Below are 19,180 nucleotides of genomic sequence, written 5' to 3' on the forward strand. Positions count from 1 at the left end.
AAACAAGAAGTTGTCCACGTAACGCGAAGATCAGGAGGTGCATCGATTGCCTCTGGATCATCCGCAAAATTTGAAGGTGTCCTGCTGGCTGAGAGTGGGGGAGAAAGGGGTGGAGGGGGATTAAATAAGGTACCGGCTTGCCAGAAATTCGCCGAATGTTCCGGTGATGGATATATAAAGGGGTCCTGTGCCCCATGTTACGAGTCAGTGTAGCGAGAAGCTCTTGCGGAGGAAGCAGAATTTCTCTGTCGAGGACAAAAGCAATAAAATTCGAGATATCAGGATGAATCAATTGGTGAGTTCGGTAATAGTGCCGGTGCATGGTGTTCGCTCCCTTTTTACACGGATAGTCGCTACAGATGTACACTCGAGGATCGATGTTATGTCATAACGCGTTGGGTCGGTGTCGCTTGCGTAATTACACGAAATTTCGGACGATCAGGATGTCCGAGTATGTTTCGGGTATTTGGCACGAAATTTTCGCAGAATTAATCGGCACGTGTAAAGCTTTGCTTGTTCGCCCAGATTTTTGCTCGTTCTGTGCCCCTGAGTTCGTAAGTCGAATAAGGAAATTCATGTTCTAGGGGGATTTGGTGATTTTTGTACCAACAGTACAGATACGATCAGAAGGTATTAAAACTTTCACCACTTGCGTTATTTTTCGTGGGAAAATTTCTATGGAGATCATGGGTCGTTTAACAAAGAATTATACGGAGTCTTTTTTTTTTAATTTTTTGGTTTTGGAAGATTTAATTATTTTTTTTATTAATTATCACATTTCAAGATAAATTGAAACTAGTTGCTTATTATGAAATGTTTAATTATATTTAATAACTCTATAGAGATCATTGTTCATTTAACAAAAGAATTATACGGGGTTTATTTTTTTTATTTTTTGGTTTTAGAAGATTTAATTATTTTTTTGTGTTAATTATCACGTTTCAAGAGAAATTGAAACTAGTTTCTTATTATAAAGTGTTTAATTATATTTAATAATTCTATGGAGATCATGGGTCGTTTAACAAAGAATTATATGGGGTTTATTTTTTTTTATTTTTCGGTTTTCGAAGATTTAATTATTTTTTTGTATTAATTATCACGTTTCAAGATAAATTGAAACTAGTTTCTTATTATAAAGTGCTTAATTATATTTAATAATTCTATGGAGATCATGGGTCGTTTAACAAAGAATTATATGGGGTTTATTTTTTTTATTTTTTGGTTTTAGAAGATTTAATTATTTTTTTGTGTTAATTATCACGTTTCAAGAGAAATTGAAACTAGTTTCTTATTATAAAGTGTTTAATTATATTTAATAATTAAGGAATACAGTGTGAGTGAATTTTTAAAGTAAATTATAGAAATGTGTATATATTCATGGGGGTCAAAGATTTGTTTAAATTAATCGTTTATTTAGAAGTAGATTTAGGTCAATTTAAATTAAGAAAATTAAAGTGTTTTAGATATATCGATAAATTATTTCCTTTTCTTATTGGAATGTTAAAGATTTAATTATAGTGATTTTTTATATTACGTTATATAAATAGCGATTTTAATTTAGATGTATGATACACATCGGTTTAAGTATTATAAATTGTATTTCCTTTTCTGCGGAAACACCCAAGTAGTACTTATGTATTATTCATAGTGTGGTTAAGGTCCTTCAAATTTGAAACTCCGAAATTCATACATATTCCGCTAGTTAAACGACTTTTGACACTGCGGTAACTGTTCCGGCCGTTTATAAAAGGTCAAAAAGTTCTTGGAAAATAACTCCTTCCCGTTCAATAATTTCTCTCAGGCTGATAATATATTACGCCTTAATCGTAAGATCTGAACGCGAAATTCGCGCTATCGAACTTTGAAACTTCGCCACTTTTACATATTTTATACATCCCAGTCAAACTTCCTTCACAAATTGTGGAATTAATTCATACTAATTCGAATAAATTCAGTGATCCATAATTACTTACATAATTAATTACCATCTCGCAATATTCAAAACCAAAAATTAAAGTCCACTTTTCTGTCACCTCGCGTAACAAGACTGTCAACATTTCAAAGAAGAATTCATGACTATTTGTTATCAACAAGGAAGCACCTAAATGACTATACTGATAACAATACTTGACACTATATTTACCACAAATGACTGGTGAATGAAAACGAAATACAACTTTAAAAAAATGGAATAACATTGGAGGCTGTTGAATCTTTGACATTCATTGCGTCAATTCGAGATATGTAAATATATCGCTATAACAAAATGGTCTTTGGAACACAACGTAAAAACAAAGAAGATAGTATAATAATTCTTTTTTAACATACACTTCTCTCCACACATGCACATTTTACCACACAATGCACACAGCAATCTACTCACCTTCAATATACATATACATAATATACATAATTACCCTCTCCACGATATACATAAAATTATCCTATTATAAATTACAAGGTTATCCAACATAGTTATCCATCACGGTAGGATTAGTATTAATTATTTTATTATTATATTAATTATTTTATTACATCCACCATAATTATTTTAATATTCTATTGCTTATTTTATTTACAATCCACCTAAACAAAGAGACCAGTCCTATTTCCAAATCCTTCTACCCACCTATCAATAATTTCCAATACTATTCCTCCCTCTAATTGTCATTTACCCCACATCCCAGTTAGGGGTCTAAACTGTGGTAGTGGTTGTCATAGAATGTGTGGTACGAGTATGAGGAATGTTTTGTGGAAGAATGTGTGTGTGACGAGTATGACAGAGAGTCGTGAAAAAACAATCAGTAGGTGGATGATAGTCATTACAAATGGAAGTTGTGTGTGAGAGAGTCCTCGAGAAATTATATCACAGTTAGAAGCGAATTTATTTTACAAGATTTAGTTATAATTTATGTTGTGCTGTTATCGCGTTAAATAAATCTTATTAGTTTATCCATTTACTCGCATAAACGACCTTAGTGTCATGTAAAATCACGACCAGAGATAGATATCAAAAAATGTTGAGTTGTTAACCCGTAGAATGACAAACTCTATTTTATTATAATCTAAAATAATTACAATGGCACTTAGTACTTGAGCTTCAAATTCTTCAGTTAGGCGGTTTCGAGGAGACTGTCCTTGCTGCACGACTTTGATCTTTTATATTAGGTCTTATCGCTTGGTAGGATATAACAAACCTAGCTCATGACATACCTTATGACTATTCGAAGAAGTTTGACAGCTATGATCTTTTATATTAAATCTTATCGCTTGGTAGGAAATAACAAACCTAGCTTATGATATACCCGATGACTGACACCTTTAATCCTTTATACTAAATCTTATCGCTTGGTAGGAAATAACAAACCTAGCTTATGACATCTCTTATGACTAATCGAAAAAATTTGACATTAGCGTCGTCGTCCATGTTCCAATGACCCCCCGGTCTTCGAAAAATCGCCATATTAATATCGCTTGGTAGGATATAACAAACCTAGCTCATGACATACCTTATGACTAATCGAAGAAGTTTGACAGCTATGATCTTTTATATTAAATCTTATCGCTTGGTAGGAAATAACAAACCTAGCTTATGATATACCCGATGACTGACACCTTTAATCCTTTATACTAAATCTTATCGCTTGGTAGGAAATAACAAACCTAGCTTATGACATCTCTTATGACTAATTGAAAAAATTTGACATTAGCGTCGTCGTCCATGTTCCAATGACCCCCCCGGTCTTCGAAAAATCGCCATATTAATGTAAAGAAAACCTGTTCCAGGTGATCGTGCTATTAGCCGTTGTCTCCTCGGCTGTGGCCCTTCCTTTGATTCCGCAAACCACCCCGGTCCCCATTCTGAGGCAGAGCGCAGAGGGTCCTAACCCCGACGGCAGTTACAGCTACAGCTACGAAACGGCGAACGGTATCGCGGTGCAGGAGGTCGGTTACCTTAATTACCCAGGCTCCGAAGCAGAGGCTCGCGAGGCTCATGGCACTTACACCTACACTGCACCGAACGGCGAGGTCGTCCAAGTGACCTACGTGGCTAACGAGAACGGATTCCAACCCCAGGGTAGTCACATCCCGACCGTCCCACCCCAGATTCTCAAGGCACTCGAGTACATCGCTGCTCATCCCGAGGAGAACAACATCGGTGCTCAGTGAAAACAGAAGAACGTGAATCCGTACGACTCGGGAGGATCGGTCTCGAGGCTCCTCGACGATTATATCTGAACCAAAGTCGAGGATGCACCACGTCGAACGTTCCCGTTTATTCGCCACGATTCCCGGATGCATCCTTGAGACATTAGCTTTGGGACCCGATCCGCGACTATCTTTGCATTTATGCCGAATGCTTACAATTCCTACTCCATTTTTTCTTTTCCCATTTACCTTATTCGCGAGACCGTTGTGAGAGCATGTTGCGCAGATCGTTGTAAATAAAGTGTACATTTATGTACGTCCCTGAGTCTGTTGGCTTGGAACCGATGAGATTATTTTACAAACCTTCGTGAAGGTTTGAGTCCACCTGACGGACATGTTTGTTTCTATGAATAAACGCCAGGATCGTTGATATTAATCGTTCTTAATCGTCTCGTTATTCATTTTTGTTTGCGTTGTTTGATTTAAGAATTGGTAGTTGGGGTGAGAAATGTTCTTCAACCCTCTATGGGCTCGTGTAACTTTCAAGTTACATGCTAATGTATGGGTATTTTATTAACCCTTTGCACTCGAGAGGCGCCTCTCAGTCGCCATTTAATCAGATTCTAACGATGGATATTAATTAATATATCAAATTTACAATTACCCAACGATGCGTGGAATGATCTTAATTTCTAAGCGATTTCTTATTTACCGTTTTAAAATTATCGTCCACTTTATGGCAGAAAATCTTCGAATTACTTTTCCTGTAACGAAAAGATCGCCGAGTGCAAAGGTTAAATACTGCATTCAACGTTATCGTCTTGATTACTCCAGTTCACGATTTTTCTTTCGATATATTTATAATTATTTTTACAATACCTGCCGTGGTCTCATTTTTAAACATTCTAATTCTTTTTCATTTACCGGTTATTCGATCATGATAGGTTAGGTCCTCTATGGCCCCTTTTCTCCACAAGATGGCGTGGAAAATTATCTTGTCAATCTATTGCACATTATCTTAGCACAATAGTACAACCGTTGTTAATTCAAACTTTCAATATGAATTCATTGTAATAAAATTGTCAAAGGAATATTTGTTAATTTTATGTTACATACGATTCCTATACTCAAGAAAAATATATATTCGGTCCATAGAGGGTTAACTGGAAGTAGTTAAATATCTGCTAATAATGGTATTTATTTGATCATTTAATTTTATATAAAGTTTAGTTAATTTTGTTGTAGCTGTTTGTTGTTGTTGTAATCAAATCATTAGTATAGCACTGGAAAACAAAATTTTACATATATTCTGATACTTTAATTAATAATAATTAAATAAATATAACAGGGAAAGAAATTTGTTTAAAGAGCAATTAACAATTTTATTTTAATTCAAGTATATCGTATAAGAAAATAATACCATTTTGTATTTATCGTTCAATATTTTCTTCCACTTCTTTCTGTCTTTAAGAAAACGATATATAAAGTCGAATTTTATTCGAACAATTTAGAGTCATTGAACGAAGCTGAACTATAATTTTAATAAATTTTATTACGAAATAAATGGTAACAAAATGTCACTGACACGTTGGTAAGTTTCATAGGAAGAATCGCAATTTTTTAATTTACAAAATTCCCAAATTTCCTTTTCTTTTTATCCTAAGTTGACTAAGTCAGAAGCAATTAACAATCGAGCATCACAGAAATGGCAATTCCTTCGAATACCGTCTGAGTCATGCCTCGACATAAAGTCGTACCTGCTTATTTATTCGCAGTTACCATCAGTTTGCACCCAGTGTCTATGAATTATTTTCTAGACAGCACATAAAAACACTCACGTGCAATGTAAAAAGCATTCTGCACCCTAAAGGTTCTCGACGACTCGATGAAAGAATAAAATTCTTTTCTCGATATGCACGAGTATTTACGGGCCGATAAACATCGCTCGAGGGAAGCAGAACGATTAAATCACGACACGAAGGAGAGGAAAAACCAATCAAACGACGATGGATGAAAATACAAATAAGAGGATTCCTGTACTAACAATTTTCGCAATAATAATTTGCCACGTTCATCCTTGAGATCACACCTAGCAAGAGTTTCCTGAACGAAAGCCTGCAGAACAGTTCTAAAAAGATCGGTGAAATGTCAAAATACTATTTACAAATACCTTAGTAAATCGTGCAAAAATCCGCGAAATGTTATCGAAAAATCGTGCAAAAATTTTCGAAGACTCGTCGAAAAATGGTGAGAAAAGTATCGAAGAAATGTTCACAAAATGATGGAAAAAAGATTGCTAAAAGATCGTAGAAAAATGATCGACGAGTTATCACAAAATCAGTCAATTCGTGCCAAATGAATTTTCTACGAAAATACGAAACTTTTATTTGTACATTATAAAAATGAATAACTAAGGTGAACTTGTTCTAATGGCTGTTCTAATACTTCGATCACGACCGATCAGTTCCGTGGGCCTGTCCGTAGGGGTTTGTGTTGCCGATTGGTGCTGGCTGGAACTGCGTTTTGCAGGCTCGGCGAGTCTTTGGCAGCTTCCTCGGGTTCCGGTGTCGAGGGTTGTTTCGCGATCCAGTCAAGGGCCCTTTGAATGGCCGGCGGTATTGGCGGTGGTGTCGGTACGTGAGTACCCGCTACTTGAGTACCAAATTCGTCGGCGGTCCAGCTAATCGCTATCGGTGTACCATCTGGAGCATTGTACTGCACGGACCCTTGGATCAGCTGGGTCTCAGACGGCGTGCCAGCGTACTTTCGGCTTCCGGTCTCTGTTTGCACTATGCCGCCCTCGGTCTCGTAGGTGAACGAATAGTGGCCACGATTGTCGCCAAGGTTCCGGTTCTCGCTCACGATCTTTTCCGGTTGCCGGAAATATTCCTGGCAGTGGGCCACTGCGACAAGTGCGAGGATGATCTGAAAGTTGACGGTAAGTTCAGAAGAAAGTTCGTGGAAAAAGTTGTGCATGAATTACGATTTTATTTCTTTCTCCTTTTTTTCCTTTTTTATTTTAATTTCAGGTTTGGCTGCTAGGTTTACCTTGATTTGGATGGAAAGGTGAAGAATGTGGGAAGTTGTTTGACGTGTAATGCGATTTCTTTTATTATCATATTATTGTTTATTGCTATATTGTGTGTAGTGGAAAAAGATATATTATTTGTATGGGGATTTAATAAAAATTGGGATGCATTTAGGTGTACCTAAACTTTCGCTTCCTTCATTTTGGTTTAAATAAGGATGAAAAATAAAAAGTAAATAAAGAAATGTAATTAGTTAGAAATTTCATGGAGGTTAAATAAAAATAATAGATATTTACTTTAATTTAATACAGGAATTGGGAACAGTTATAGCTTTAATAAATGTTAGGAATATTTAACAAACATTTAATGGAAGTAATCAAAAATTAATTCTAGTTTAAAAAATTGGAAAATTAGAAATTGGTGATTTCTTACAGAGAATTTCAATTTAATATTGTATTATTGTTTATTCCTATATTATATATGTGTATTGGAGAATTTAATAAAAGTTGGGAATTTAATAAAATTGGGATGTACTTAGGTATATGAAGAAAAAGGGATTAATATGTGAGCTATCTTCGATTTCTTCATTTTGATTCAAATAAGGATGAAAAATAGAGAGTAAATAAAGAAATGTAATTAGTTAGAAATTTCATGGAGGATAAATAAAAATAATAGATATTTACTTTAATTTAATACAGGAATTGGGAAAAGTTATAGCTTTAATAAATGTTAGGAATATTTAACAAAGATTTAATGGAAGTAATCCAAAATTAATTCGAGTTTAAAAAATTGGAAAATTAGAAATTGGTGATTTCTTATAGAGAATTTCAATTTAATATTGTATTATTGTTTATTCCTATATTATATATGTGTATTGGAGAATTTAATAAAAGTTGGGAATTTAATAAAATTGGGATGTACTTAGGTATATGAAGAAAAAGGGATTAATATGTGAGCTATCTTCGATTTCTTCATTTTGATTTAAATGAGGGTGAAAAATAAAGAATAAATAAAGAAATGTAATTAGTTAGAAATTTCATGGAGAGAAAAATAAAAATAATAATTATTTACTTTAATTTAATAATGTTAGAAATATTTAATAAACATTTAATAGATGTAATCCAAAATTAATTCGAGTTTAAAAAATTGGAAGATTGTAAGTTAATGGCAATTTCTTTGTGAAAACTGTAAATATCGAAATACCGATTTAGTATTATTATAGCAAGCGAAGAGTCGAGCCATAATATTCTGCTATGACATTAAGTTAACATTTCTTTTATCTTAATCTTGCGCATATAAAACTGGAAAAAAAGGAGACTGAAAGAATGTTTATTTTGCAGTTTGCTTGCATCATCCTCAGGATTAGCATCGTTAAAGTAAAAGTGGATGTAACGATAAATTACGGTATCGAGTTATAAATCAATATCTTACTTATTCCAATTTTGCATATATAATTATTTTACAACTACCTTGCATCACTGGTCCACGTCATTTCTATAACGACTTGGAATGAAATTCAAAATTTTGTACAGGGAAAAAGGAATTTGCTCGTTCGCGTTACTAAACCTGTCACTTTCTAAATTACGGTCCAATAAATGTTTTTCTTTCGAGATTCAAGTCGTCGAATACATTTGCTTCGAAAATGCTTTTCCTTTTAGCTCGATTCGCGAAATTAATCGAAATTCTCTTTCCACGTTACACTCTATCATTTGACTGATGTTCGACCAGTCGAGAAACGCTATTCAGATATTCATTTTTAACTGGTGGAAATTATTTTGATAGGAACTGCATGTTCGAATTGATAGTCAGCAGTGAAATCATAGAGAGTTATCGTTGTCACGAATGCACCGATGATTGATGCAGGCACCTAAGTTACGTCAGAAGTAATGGCAGCTTAGAAGAAGTCGATACAACTCAAAGGTCTGTTCGATTCAAAGGAATAATAATTTCTCCTGAATATCTTTCTATTTTCGTGGAAATTCTCCACAGATTTGCTGAATGAAAAGAATTCTCGTATTTCTGTACGAATTTTACGACTGCACTGAGTTCTATAGCGAATATCGATGATTTCTTGCTTGTAAATATTCCTCGTCTTTAAGTTTGATATCATCGAGGTTCGACTATGGTTAATCGTTTTCTATTACACGATGACTATGAATTTCTGTTCTCAGGTAACAATGCTCCTTTCTGATGAAGGAAATGTCAATTTATTTTTAACTAAAGGTATGTTATTATGATATACACGAGGTATGTACATATTGGTACAGGACCTGTCAAAAATAATTAATTATTTAAATTGTATTATATATAGAATTGAATAACAAATAATAATGATTTTTATAGACAAAAGTTATAAAACGAGATATTAATTTGCCAATTTTTGTATTGTATATTCTTTGTTTTTATATAACATGGATCAAAATTAAAAATAGGATGAAGAGATGACGTCTTGTACATCAATAGACAGTAAAATTTTGTTAAATATTTTCCACGAAACTTACTTTTAATTTTAATCTATGTATTTCAGAAGAAAAAGGATACAGAAAAATTCACAGATAATTTCTTGACTTTTATCTGTACGTATAATTCGAATTAGATATATGTATTAACATTTTTTAATTTTTCAAGTTCATTATTTCACCATATTGATAATTTCGTGAATTATTTAATTCAATATCGATTCATATTTTTATATTCTAGTGTATTCTAAATAATAATAATTTCTATAGACAGAAGTTATGAAACGAGATATTAATTTGCCAATTTTTGTATTGTATATTCTTTGTTTCTGTATAACATAAATCAAAATTAAAAATAGGATGAAGAGATCAGATCTTCTACATCAATGGACAGTAAAATTTTGTTAAATATTTTCTAGAAAACCAATTTTTAATTTTAATCTATGTATTTCAGAAGAGAAAGTATATAGAAAAATTCACAGATAATTTCTTAACTTTTATCTGTATGTATAATTCAAATTAGATATATGTATTAACATTTTTTAATTTTTCAAATTCATTATTTCACCATATTGATAATTTCATGAATTATTTAATTCAACATCGATTCATATTTTTATATTCTAGTGTATTCTAAATAATAATAATTTCTGTAGACAGAAGTTATGAAACGAGATATTAATTTGCCAATTTTTGTATTTTATATTCTTTGTTTTTATATAACATGGATCAAAATTAAAAATAGGATGAAGAGATCAGATCTTATACATCAATGGACAGTAAAATTTTATTAAATATTTTCTACGAAACTTACTTTTAATTTTAATCTATGTATTTCAGAAGGAAAAGGATACAGAAAAATTCACAGATAATTTCTTGTCTTTTATCTGTACGTATAATTCGAATTAGATATATGTATTAACAATTTAAAATTTTTCAAGTTCATTATTTCATCGTACTGATAATTTCTTGAATTATTTAATTCAACATCGATTCAAACTTTTATATTCTACTTTTATAATTTATTTAATAATGATTATTTTAAAAAATATTTACATTTGCATATATACGAGTGAATCGTTTCATTTCTCCATTTCTGTGCCCCGTTTTAACCGTGCATTTATTCTTCTCCGAGTCATATTTTACTCGGATTTCTATTGTTACTAATCAAACTAAAAGGTAGCCAGAGCGTGAAGGTATAAAAGTCGATACATCCATGCTTTAATCTTCGTCATGTCTGTCCTGTAAATCCGTTGAGATACCTTTCCCCGTGAAAGGTCAGGGCAAGACGAATGTGTTAGTAGGTAGGTCAGAATACTCATTACGACTGTAAGCGGTAAAAGGGACGAAGGAAACTTGGCTATAATGTTGCTGCAAGTAATCGCGAAAAATATTTGCACCATGATCATCAACGCGTAATTTCTTTCGTATTATGGAATATTTGTTCCTCCAAAAAATTTCACCAACCTACTCTATAGCATAGCAAAATTATATCGTTGCGTTGCATGAATATTACAGCGATGTAAAATATATATCGAATAAACGTGATCTCAAAATTACCTGGACACGTTGTATAAAATTAAATTAAAATTTAATTTCTACACCTCCTACGCGTAAAACTGTATAATTTAAACGACTCTGATAACAGGGGAATTTATAATTATAAATTTTTCATCGAGAACGATGATATGGAAAATTGGAATTCTTCGTATCAATTCAAATTTATGAATCATGTATTCTTATAGTCTATTATATAATATTGGTTTATAAATTGTAAGATTTAATTATTTTGATAAAAGCTGACTGTATTTTTAATCTGTATTCCTTCGATTGGGGAATAAATATTCAAACACCGAGTATAGAGAAAGATATTGGAAAAAGAAAGTTTACTTTCCTAACAAGAGACATAAATTACCTATGTTCGGATAGTGAAGTTACATCTGAATTTTTACACTTGTACGTTATCTCTAAAAGCAGATACAACTTTGAATTAGGAAGCCTTATATAATGAACATCTTTTAAAATAAAAAATCTGGAATATAAATAAAATGAAATGTTTAAATTGAAATTTAGAATTCCACTTATCTCCAGCATCTTGTATAATTCCTTCTCCATAACCGAAGGTCAAAGGAAAATGTTTTTCACTTCATTTTAACGTTTAATGGCCACATATTTCCCACAGAATTATCCTTGTAGATTTCACAAAAAGTCTACATACCGTTGCATAAATAACATCGAACCATAACCCTGCAAATTATGCAAAGTTCCTGAAGCAAAACAATAAATCATGCAGGAGACCATTAAATTCTATCAATACTATACATCTCGTGGCATAAATCATCTTCGCATCGAACAAACACGAGAAATGTTGATTGCTTGTTACAGATAAACGTGCTTGTAAAACACACTCGAATCGCGTCATTACCAAAATAAAATCCAGTTCCAAACAAGTCACCGACTACCGAAATATTCGATTGCGAAATCAAACTTGACACTGGATCTACCGATCTATCTGTGCACGCCAATTAAAGCAGCACGACAAAACTAAACAAGAATGTACTCCTTGACCATGAAACGTAACAATAATTCGCGAATTTGTATATATTTCTAATCTACTAAAACAAACGTAAAATTTTCTGATCACCCTATATATTCTAATTAAAATAGTACAATGAAAGTAACTAATAAGTAATTAAACACTTAATGACAAATGTGAAAAAACGAAGCAATAATTTGCGAATTTGTATACATTTTTAATTTCTTAAAATAAATGTAAAATTTTCTGACCACCCTATATATTTTAATCAAAATAGTACAATAAAAGTAACTAATAAGTAATTATACATTTAATGACAAATGTGAAGGAAGAAAGCAATAATTTGCGAATTTGTATATATTTCTAATTTCCTAAAATAAACGTAAAATTTTCTGGTCACCCTATATATTCTAATTAAAATAGTACAATTAAAGTAACTAATAAGTAATTATACATTTAATGACAGATGTGAAAGAAGAAAGCAATAATTTGCGAATTTGTATATATTTCTAATTTCCTAAAATAAACGTAAAATTTTCTGGTCACCCTATATATTCTAATTAAAATAGTACAATGAAAGTAACTAATAAGTAATTAGACATTTAATGACAAATGTGAAGGAAGAAAGCAATAATTTGCGAATTTGTATATATTTCTAATTTTCTAAAATAAACGTAAAATTTTCTGGCCACCCTATACATTTTAATAAAAATAGTATAATGAAAGTAATTTGTATATTCTTATTTTAATATATTTTTAATTTTAATATATTCTTGATCTTCTGAAATATATATATATACATTGAAATTAAAAATAGGTTTGTAAAGTTTATTTTTCATTTCAATTTATGTAATTACATATTAAAACTTCGGAATACTTTGTTTCCTTTTTGTTTGGCAGTAAGTGTAGATAATTATCTTTCTATTTCAATAAAGATCTATATTAATCTCGTCATATCTATCTATTCTTAATATGCATAAAACTGAAAATAAAATTGAAATTAGAGATTTTTATTAATTCGGTAATTGTACTATCAAATGATGGGTTCAACAAAGACAAAAGTCAAAAATCAGTGACTTCAACAAACTCTGTAATTCCAATATTAACCTCTTATACCTTAAAAACATATGCAACACATTTTTACACTGAGAAGTTCCTTAAAAACAAAAATTTCGTTTCAACAAAGAGAAAAGCGATTATAAACGTAGTCTTCTTCAATTTTCCAATCATTATTGACGAAAATTACCCTAGATATTAGATATAGATATAGATTATCGATATCCTCATAATGTAAAGAGAGCAAAAGTTTAAAAAGAACAATTGAATGAAAATAAAATAAAATCCGAAATCATTTCGACTGACTGGATGATTCTATATCATAGTATTAAACGAAGGATTCCGAGCCATTGACCTGTCCTAACCCCGTCGCGTCGTGAATCGATCACGAGATAGCGAATCTCGACGCGATCTCGGCTGGAACTCGTGACAGCACGTGCCGAATAAAGAGCAAAGCTTGGCAAAGCAACGGTTCGACTTTGAGAGATCGACGCCATTTAACCCCCGATGGATCACGAAACGAAAGAGGAAGACTCGTACGCGACGCAGGAGAGGACAAGAGTGGCGCAAGGCGAAAGAAGATACTTACCAAGGAACGCATGTTGCCGAAACGACGGGACACGTGCCTGTGCAACAGCACAACGCTCTCTCGAGAAAGTGCGATGCTGTGTGAACGCCGGAGATAAGTCTGCGTCAGATAAAAAGGCAACGTCACATATAGAGCGTCGAGTGTTCTCCCGATGGTTGCCGGCGTGAAGTTCGTGAGCAACTCTTGGACTGTTGGGGGCACAGCCGACCTTTATACCGGCGAGTCAACACAAGCCAGTTGCCCAGCCTTTACATAACCCGAGAAAGTTTATTTCGGGATAGCCACGTCTCGCTCTAGAGCACTTCTAACCGCGAACGATCCACACCCCCGGTTGCACGGAAAAAAAGGAGCAGAGAGGATCGATCCTTCGATCGTAGCCACCGCGTCGCTTTTTAACGCGATTTCGCCGCAGCCTCCGCTTTCCTCCGGGCGCCACCAGTCCTCGCTCTTCCCGTCCCAGCATCCGACCAAGAGCGAGAGAGACAGAGCACGAGAGAGATGGAGCTTGCGTAATATCTGAATTGCGTAATTATCGCGATGTGTTCTGGTGTCTTCTCCTTTTTGGCCAACCCGAACAATGCAGCCGGAGATAAGGCGATCCAGGATGATGCTTTCTACCTGAAATGGAGCTGACATCGTTTTCGAGATTCGAGACTGGCTCCCTCCGCGGACTGATGCGTCATGGGAGATCCAAGCTGATGGAAATGCTGGTTCGTTGACTTTCAACGAACTTTGGTTACACTTTTTCTTTCGTTTATGTCATTTTCGCAACGTTCCACATTTATTTAGGTTACCGTGGTACCCCTGGTTTTGGGGTCCCTGCGATTTTCAAACGGTTGAATCGAAAATGAATTTTAAAGTAAGAAATATTCTAAAAAAAAGTAAGAAACTCGATAGTTAAACAATTAATTTCCAATCTAGTTAAAAAGCTAATTTAAATTCTCGAATCTCGAATTTGCAACTTTATAAAGGAAACTTCAAATTTTTAACACGTCGGGTGTTTATATTATTATATAATTTACTTGTATTTTTTCTTACCTGAATTTCGAGGATTTTGAATAACGAAAAATGTTTCCTGAGAAGTCTCGAAGTCTCGATATTTGTCAGCTAAATCATCGATTATCTATGCTGAAAAATAAACGAATTTTAGAATTAATATTTAAAGTTACGTGTCCCGGGTTAAAATAAATTTACGTAGCCTTTTTATACCTTGTAAAAATTCGCAAGGGTTATTAAAAATTTCCTATCACGAATATTATTACGGTTAAATTTCTATCGACAATTTTTGCCGATCATTGGAAATTATCTTCTTTTACATGGCTAAGTGGAAACCATTAATAGTGTCGTCTACCCGCTTCAAAGTGGTATATCGTATGATAAACGTGAATCTAAAATTTATTACATACCAAACTCTGGATGTCAGGCTACCGAGGACCGCAATTTATTTCCACTTAGGACCCCCGATAGCAAGGAAAAAGGAACTTTTTCGCTACGCTGAATAAAACATTATCGATGCTACCTTTTTAGTACAGTGATTACGTTCTATGTAAATACTTAGCAAGTACCCGCTTGGAAATATGTCCCCGAGCCGTGACAATTTTATGAATTAGCATCGATATCTCTGACAAGGATTTATAAATAAATTCATGAAGCACGTTGATAAAGATGAAAACCGAATGCGCTCGGAAAAAGGAAGACACGGCAAATATTTATGTGGGTTTTAATGTCAAATGCGAACGAACCTTCGCGCTGCAGCCTGAAGAAAATTTAACTCGCGATCCAGCGGTGTTATTATGGTCAGAGTGCAACACTCTCGGCAATCCCCATAGCGAACGATGCAATAAATTAATTCCTCACCTTGCTCGTGGTTCGACCATCGTAAAATTCCTCTAACGGGATTTGTATATTTTAAAATACATCATTACACGTTCGCACGCATCCCTAGGAACGCGAGGAATTATAGAATCTTTCGGCGAAGCTGACGAAATGGTCCGAGGAATTATCATAATTCGACGTGTGGCGATCTAACTCGAGAATTCGAAGCCAATTACATTCCTTTGCAATTATTACCCTGTTCGCAGGTATACGGCAGAACTGCAATTGCGAGGTAGTAGCGGAACGAATTGAAATTTCTTCATCAGGTGTCTTGTTTGACTCGCAGTTATGAATGATAAGTTAATGTGTTTTACACAGAGGTTCCCAGAGTAAAGATTCGCGAGCTTGGACAGGTAGCCAGGAAGGTCTCTCGGAGATCTAACAGTGGACGATATTATTCTGCTTGATCCTTGCTTCGAATTAATTTCTTTTTAAAATTATATCTTCTTGAAAGAATTTCAGTCCAAATATTCAATATTCTAAAACAATAAATTTGCCTGTATATTAAAAGCAACGATGGTTTAACAATTATTACCAAAGTTCTAATTCTCCATACCATTACTTAGCAGGCAAGATATTGAATTTTTAAGAAATAAATTACCAATTCTTCATTTCTAAAATTTTCCATGCAATTTAAGTTGTATTACTACACAATTAAATAAATGGTTTAACAATTATTACAAAATTTCTAATTTTCCATAGCATTACATAGCAGGTAGGATATTGAATCTTTAAGAAATAAATTACCAATTTCCCATTAGTAAAATTTTCCATGCAATTTCAGTTGTATTACTACACAATTAAATAATTAGTTTAACAATTATTACAAAATTTCTAATTTTCCATACCATTACTTAACAGGCAGGATATTGAATCTTTAAGAAATAAATTACCAATTTCCCATTAGTAAAATTTTCCACGCAATTTCAATTGTATTACTACACAATTAAACAAATATTTGGCGAATAATTTAACTACCTGTGCTAATTTTTAATTAACATGGATGGACAAATCGTATTGCATAAATGGCGATGGTCGAGGCTTTAAAAGACACTTTCGAAAAATTTTGAGGAAAGGAAGGCTAAAAGAAAAAAGGCGAGGATCTCGAAAATTCCTCAAATTAGCACGACGACGTGCAATTACTTCTTACGAAGCACATAACTATAATTGTTTTGCCCGGGGGCGAGGATCAGCAACAGGACGGAACTGCTTAGTCGGTCGTAAAACACGCTGAGTCCACATTATCGAGTTACAGGTAAGCAAGAAATGTTACGTTCAATTGTACCTGTTACTTATCCAGAGGATAATGACATCGACGCCTTAAACGCCAGCTACCCGCACTTCTGTGGGAATTGAACTCCACGAGTCCTTGGCACAGTGATCCTAACGGCGTGCTACGTACGACTACCAGCGTTCGCGTAATTGCATTAACCGCTACCTCATGTATGCGAGTCAATATTTATTTTTGCGAAAGGAAGATCGAAGGATGGAAGACAAAAGAATCTTTGTGCGTGATGGAAAGAAAAAAGAAAAGATGAGAAAATGTAGAAGTACGATTCCCGGAGGTGCTGAATATTTACAAACTCGTTCTCATTCATCTTGAATTTTGTTTTAATAACGATTCCATATTTATATATGTGCTTCTATATTGGTTTATTCAAATCTATACACTGCCCGAGAATTAGCGTGTTTGCAAGAAAAATTTTTCGAATATTTTTAATGTATATTGGTTCTATATCAATTACACGGTATTATTAATTATCTTAGAAATTTACGTCATCTATAATGTGATCTATGATACTATAGTTGTTCTGTAAAATATTGTCTTTAATGTATTAGGATATTGTTTGCAAAATAGTCGAGGACTATAATTCTCTCGATTCAGAAATACCAAACGTGTTATTATATACTCAATCTATCTTTTTATTTGTTCACATCTGTTTTATCTATCATCCTTCTATCATTTTCTATTATTCATGTTTTCCATAAAAATATGTTTTCTATTTTTCAGTGAAGTTTCCATGTATTAGGATATTGTTTGCAAAATAGTCGATTCAGAAATAACAATTTCTATAGCTATTATATATAGTTATTTTAATAGGTATTATATATTAAACCTACCTCTTTTTCTATTTACATCTGCTTATTATCTTTCCATTATTTTCTATTATTCGTATTTCCCATAAAAATAAATGTTTTTCATTTTTCAGTAAAGTTTCCATGTATTAGGATATTGTTTGCAAAATAGTCGATTCAGAAATAACAATTTCTATAGTTATTATATATAGTTATTATATACTAAATCTATCTCTTTTTCTATTTACATCTGCTTATTATCTTTCCATTATTTTCTATTATTCGTATTTCCCATAAAAATAAATGTTTTTCATTTTTCAGTAAAGTTTCCACGTATTAGGATATTGTTTGCAAAATAATCGATGATCATAATTCTCCCAATTTCGAAATAGCAAACGACGAGCTATTATATACTATATCTATCTTTTTATCTATTTACATCTGTTTTATCTATTATCTTTCTATTATTTTCTATTATTCCTATTTCCTATAAAAATAAATGTTTTTCATTTTTCAGTAAAGTTTCCACGTATTAGAACATTGTTTGCAAAATAATCGATGATCATAATTCTCCCAATTCAGAAATAGCAAATGACGAGCTATTATATACTAAATCTATCTTTTTGTCTATTTTCATCTGCCAATTATCTTCCCATTATTTTCTATTATCCGTGTCTTCCATAAAAATATAAATGACTGTGGATCTCATTTTCCAGTAAAGTTTCCATTGTATTTCATAGCACATGCGAATACAGCTCTTAATAATTGCTTACCATAAATAGAGTGTATATGGAAGTCTATATTATCGTTATATCGGTCATTTGTAGCAGGTACACCGTAATCCAAGACCCTGAAAAAAAATTGAATGATCGAAAAGTATTGCAATTAAGTTGGAAATAATCTGAAAATGTGCTCAGAGAATAAACGAAGCTTAGTATTGACCTTAGTATACTGACCTTACCATGTTCTATTAGACACTGATACATCAACTGGCAATATCCAACTCGACAGGCTGTTGAGACTTTCTTGGATTTTACGAGCAAACCAACTTTACGCTATTGATCTTGTTGACCTTACTACATTTCATAAAATGTTATTACAGTCGTAAACGTAACGTTGCACTTAACCGAACACAAATTCCTTATCTAATTTTACGATCGGATATTATCAATATCGAATATCGTATAGCACACACGTGTATCCTGTATAAATACTTTTAGATATTTAAATGAAACTGCCCAACGAAACGAAGCTTGCAATTACACGCGAAAATATTTATACGAATATTTACATGAACATTCCTGTAACGTAAAGTGTAATTTTACAACCAACATTTACTGCGAAATTACGACAGTTATCCTAGTAAATTAAGAAAGAAAATTTTGTTTGCATTTTATCTTCAGTTTTATTT

The 19,180-nt window shown here is 33.0% G+C and overlaps 2 protein-coding genes across 2 annotated transcripts; one reads left to right on the forward strand and one right to left on the reverse strand.

Moving 5' to 3' along the window:
* The first annotated feature begins 246 nt into the window (after positions 1–246).
* CPR18 (cuticular protein 18) lies at positions 247–4,170 on the forward strand. Its single transcript, XM_017904322.1, has 2 exons — positions 247–295; positions 3,787–4,170. The coding sequence occupies exons 1-2, from the start codon at positions 284–286 to the stop codon at positions 4,168–4,170; spliced, it is 396 nt and encodes a 131-aa protein (XP_017759811.1). The 5' UTR covers positions 247–283.
* Positions 4,171–6,586: 2,416 nt separating this feature from the next.
* CPR17 (cuticular protein 17) lies at positions 6,587–14,266 on the reverse strand. The gene is made up of 2 exons (XM_017904324.1): positions 13,819–14,266; positions 6,587–7,074 (listed from the first exon to the last, which is right to left on the reverse strand). Exons 1-2 carry the CDS (start codon positions 13,828–13,830, stop codon positions 6,610–6,612), a joined length of 477 nt encoding a protein of 158 aa, XP_017759813.1. The 5' UTR covers positions 13,831–14,266; the 3' UTR covers positions 6,587–6,609.
* Positions 14,267–19,180: the final 4,914 nt, after the last annotated feature.

This window comes from Eufriesea mexicana, unplaced genomic scaffold (assembly GCF_001483705.2).
Source record: "Eufriesea mexicana isolate 0111107269 unplaced genomic scaffold, ASM148370v2 scaffold2884, whole genome shotgun sequence".
Lineage (NCBI taxonomy): Eukaryota > Metazoa > Arthropoda > Insecta > Hymenoptera > Apidae > Eufriesea > Eufriesea mexicana.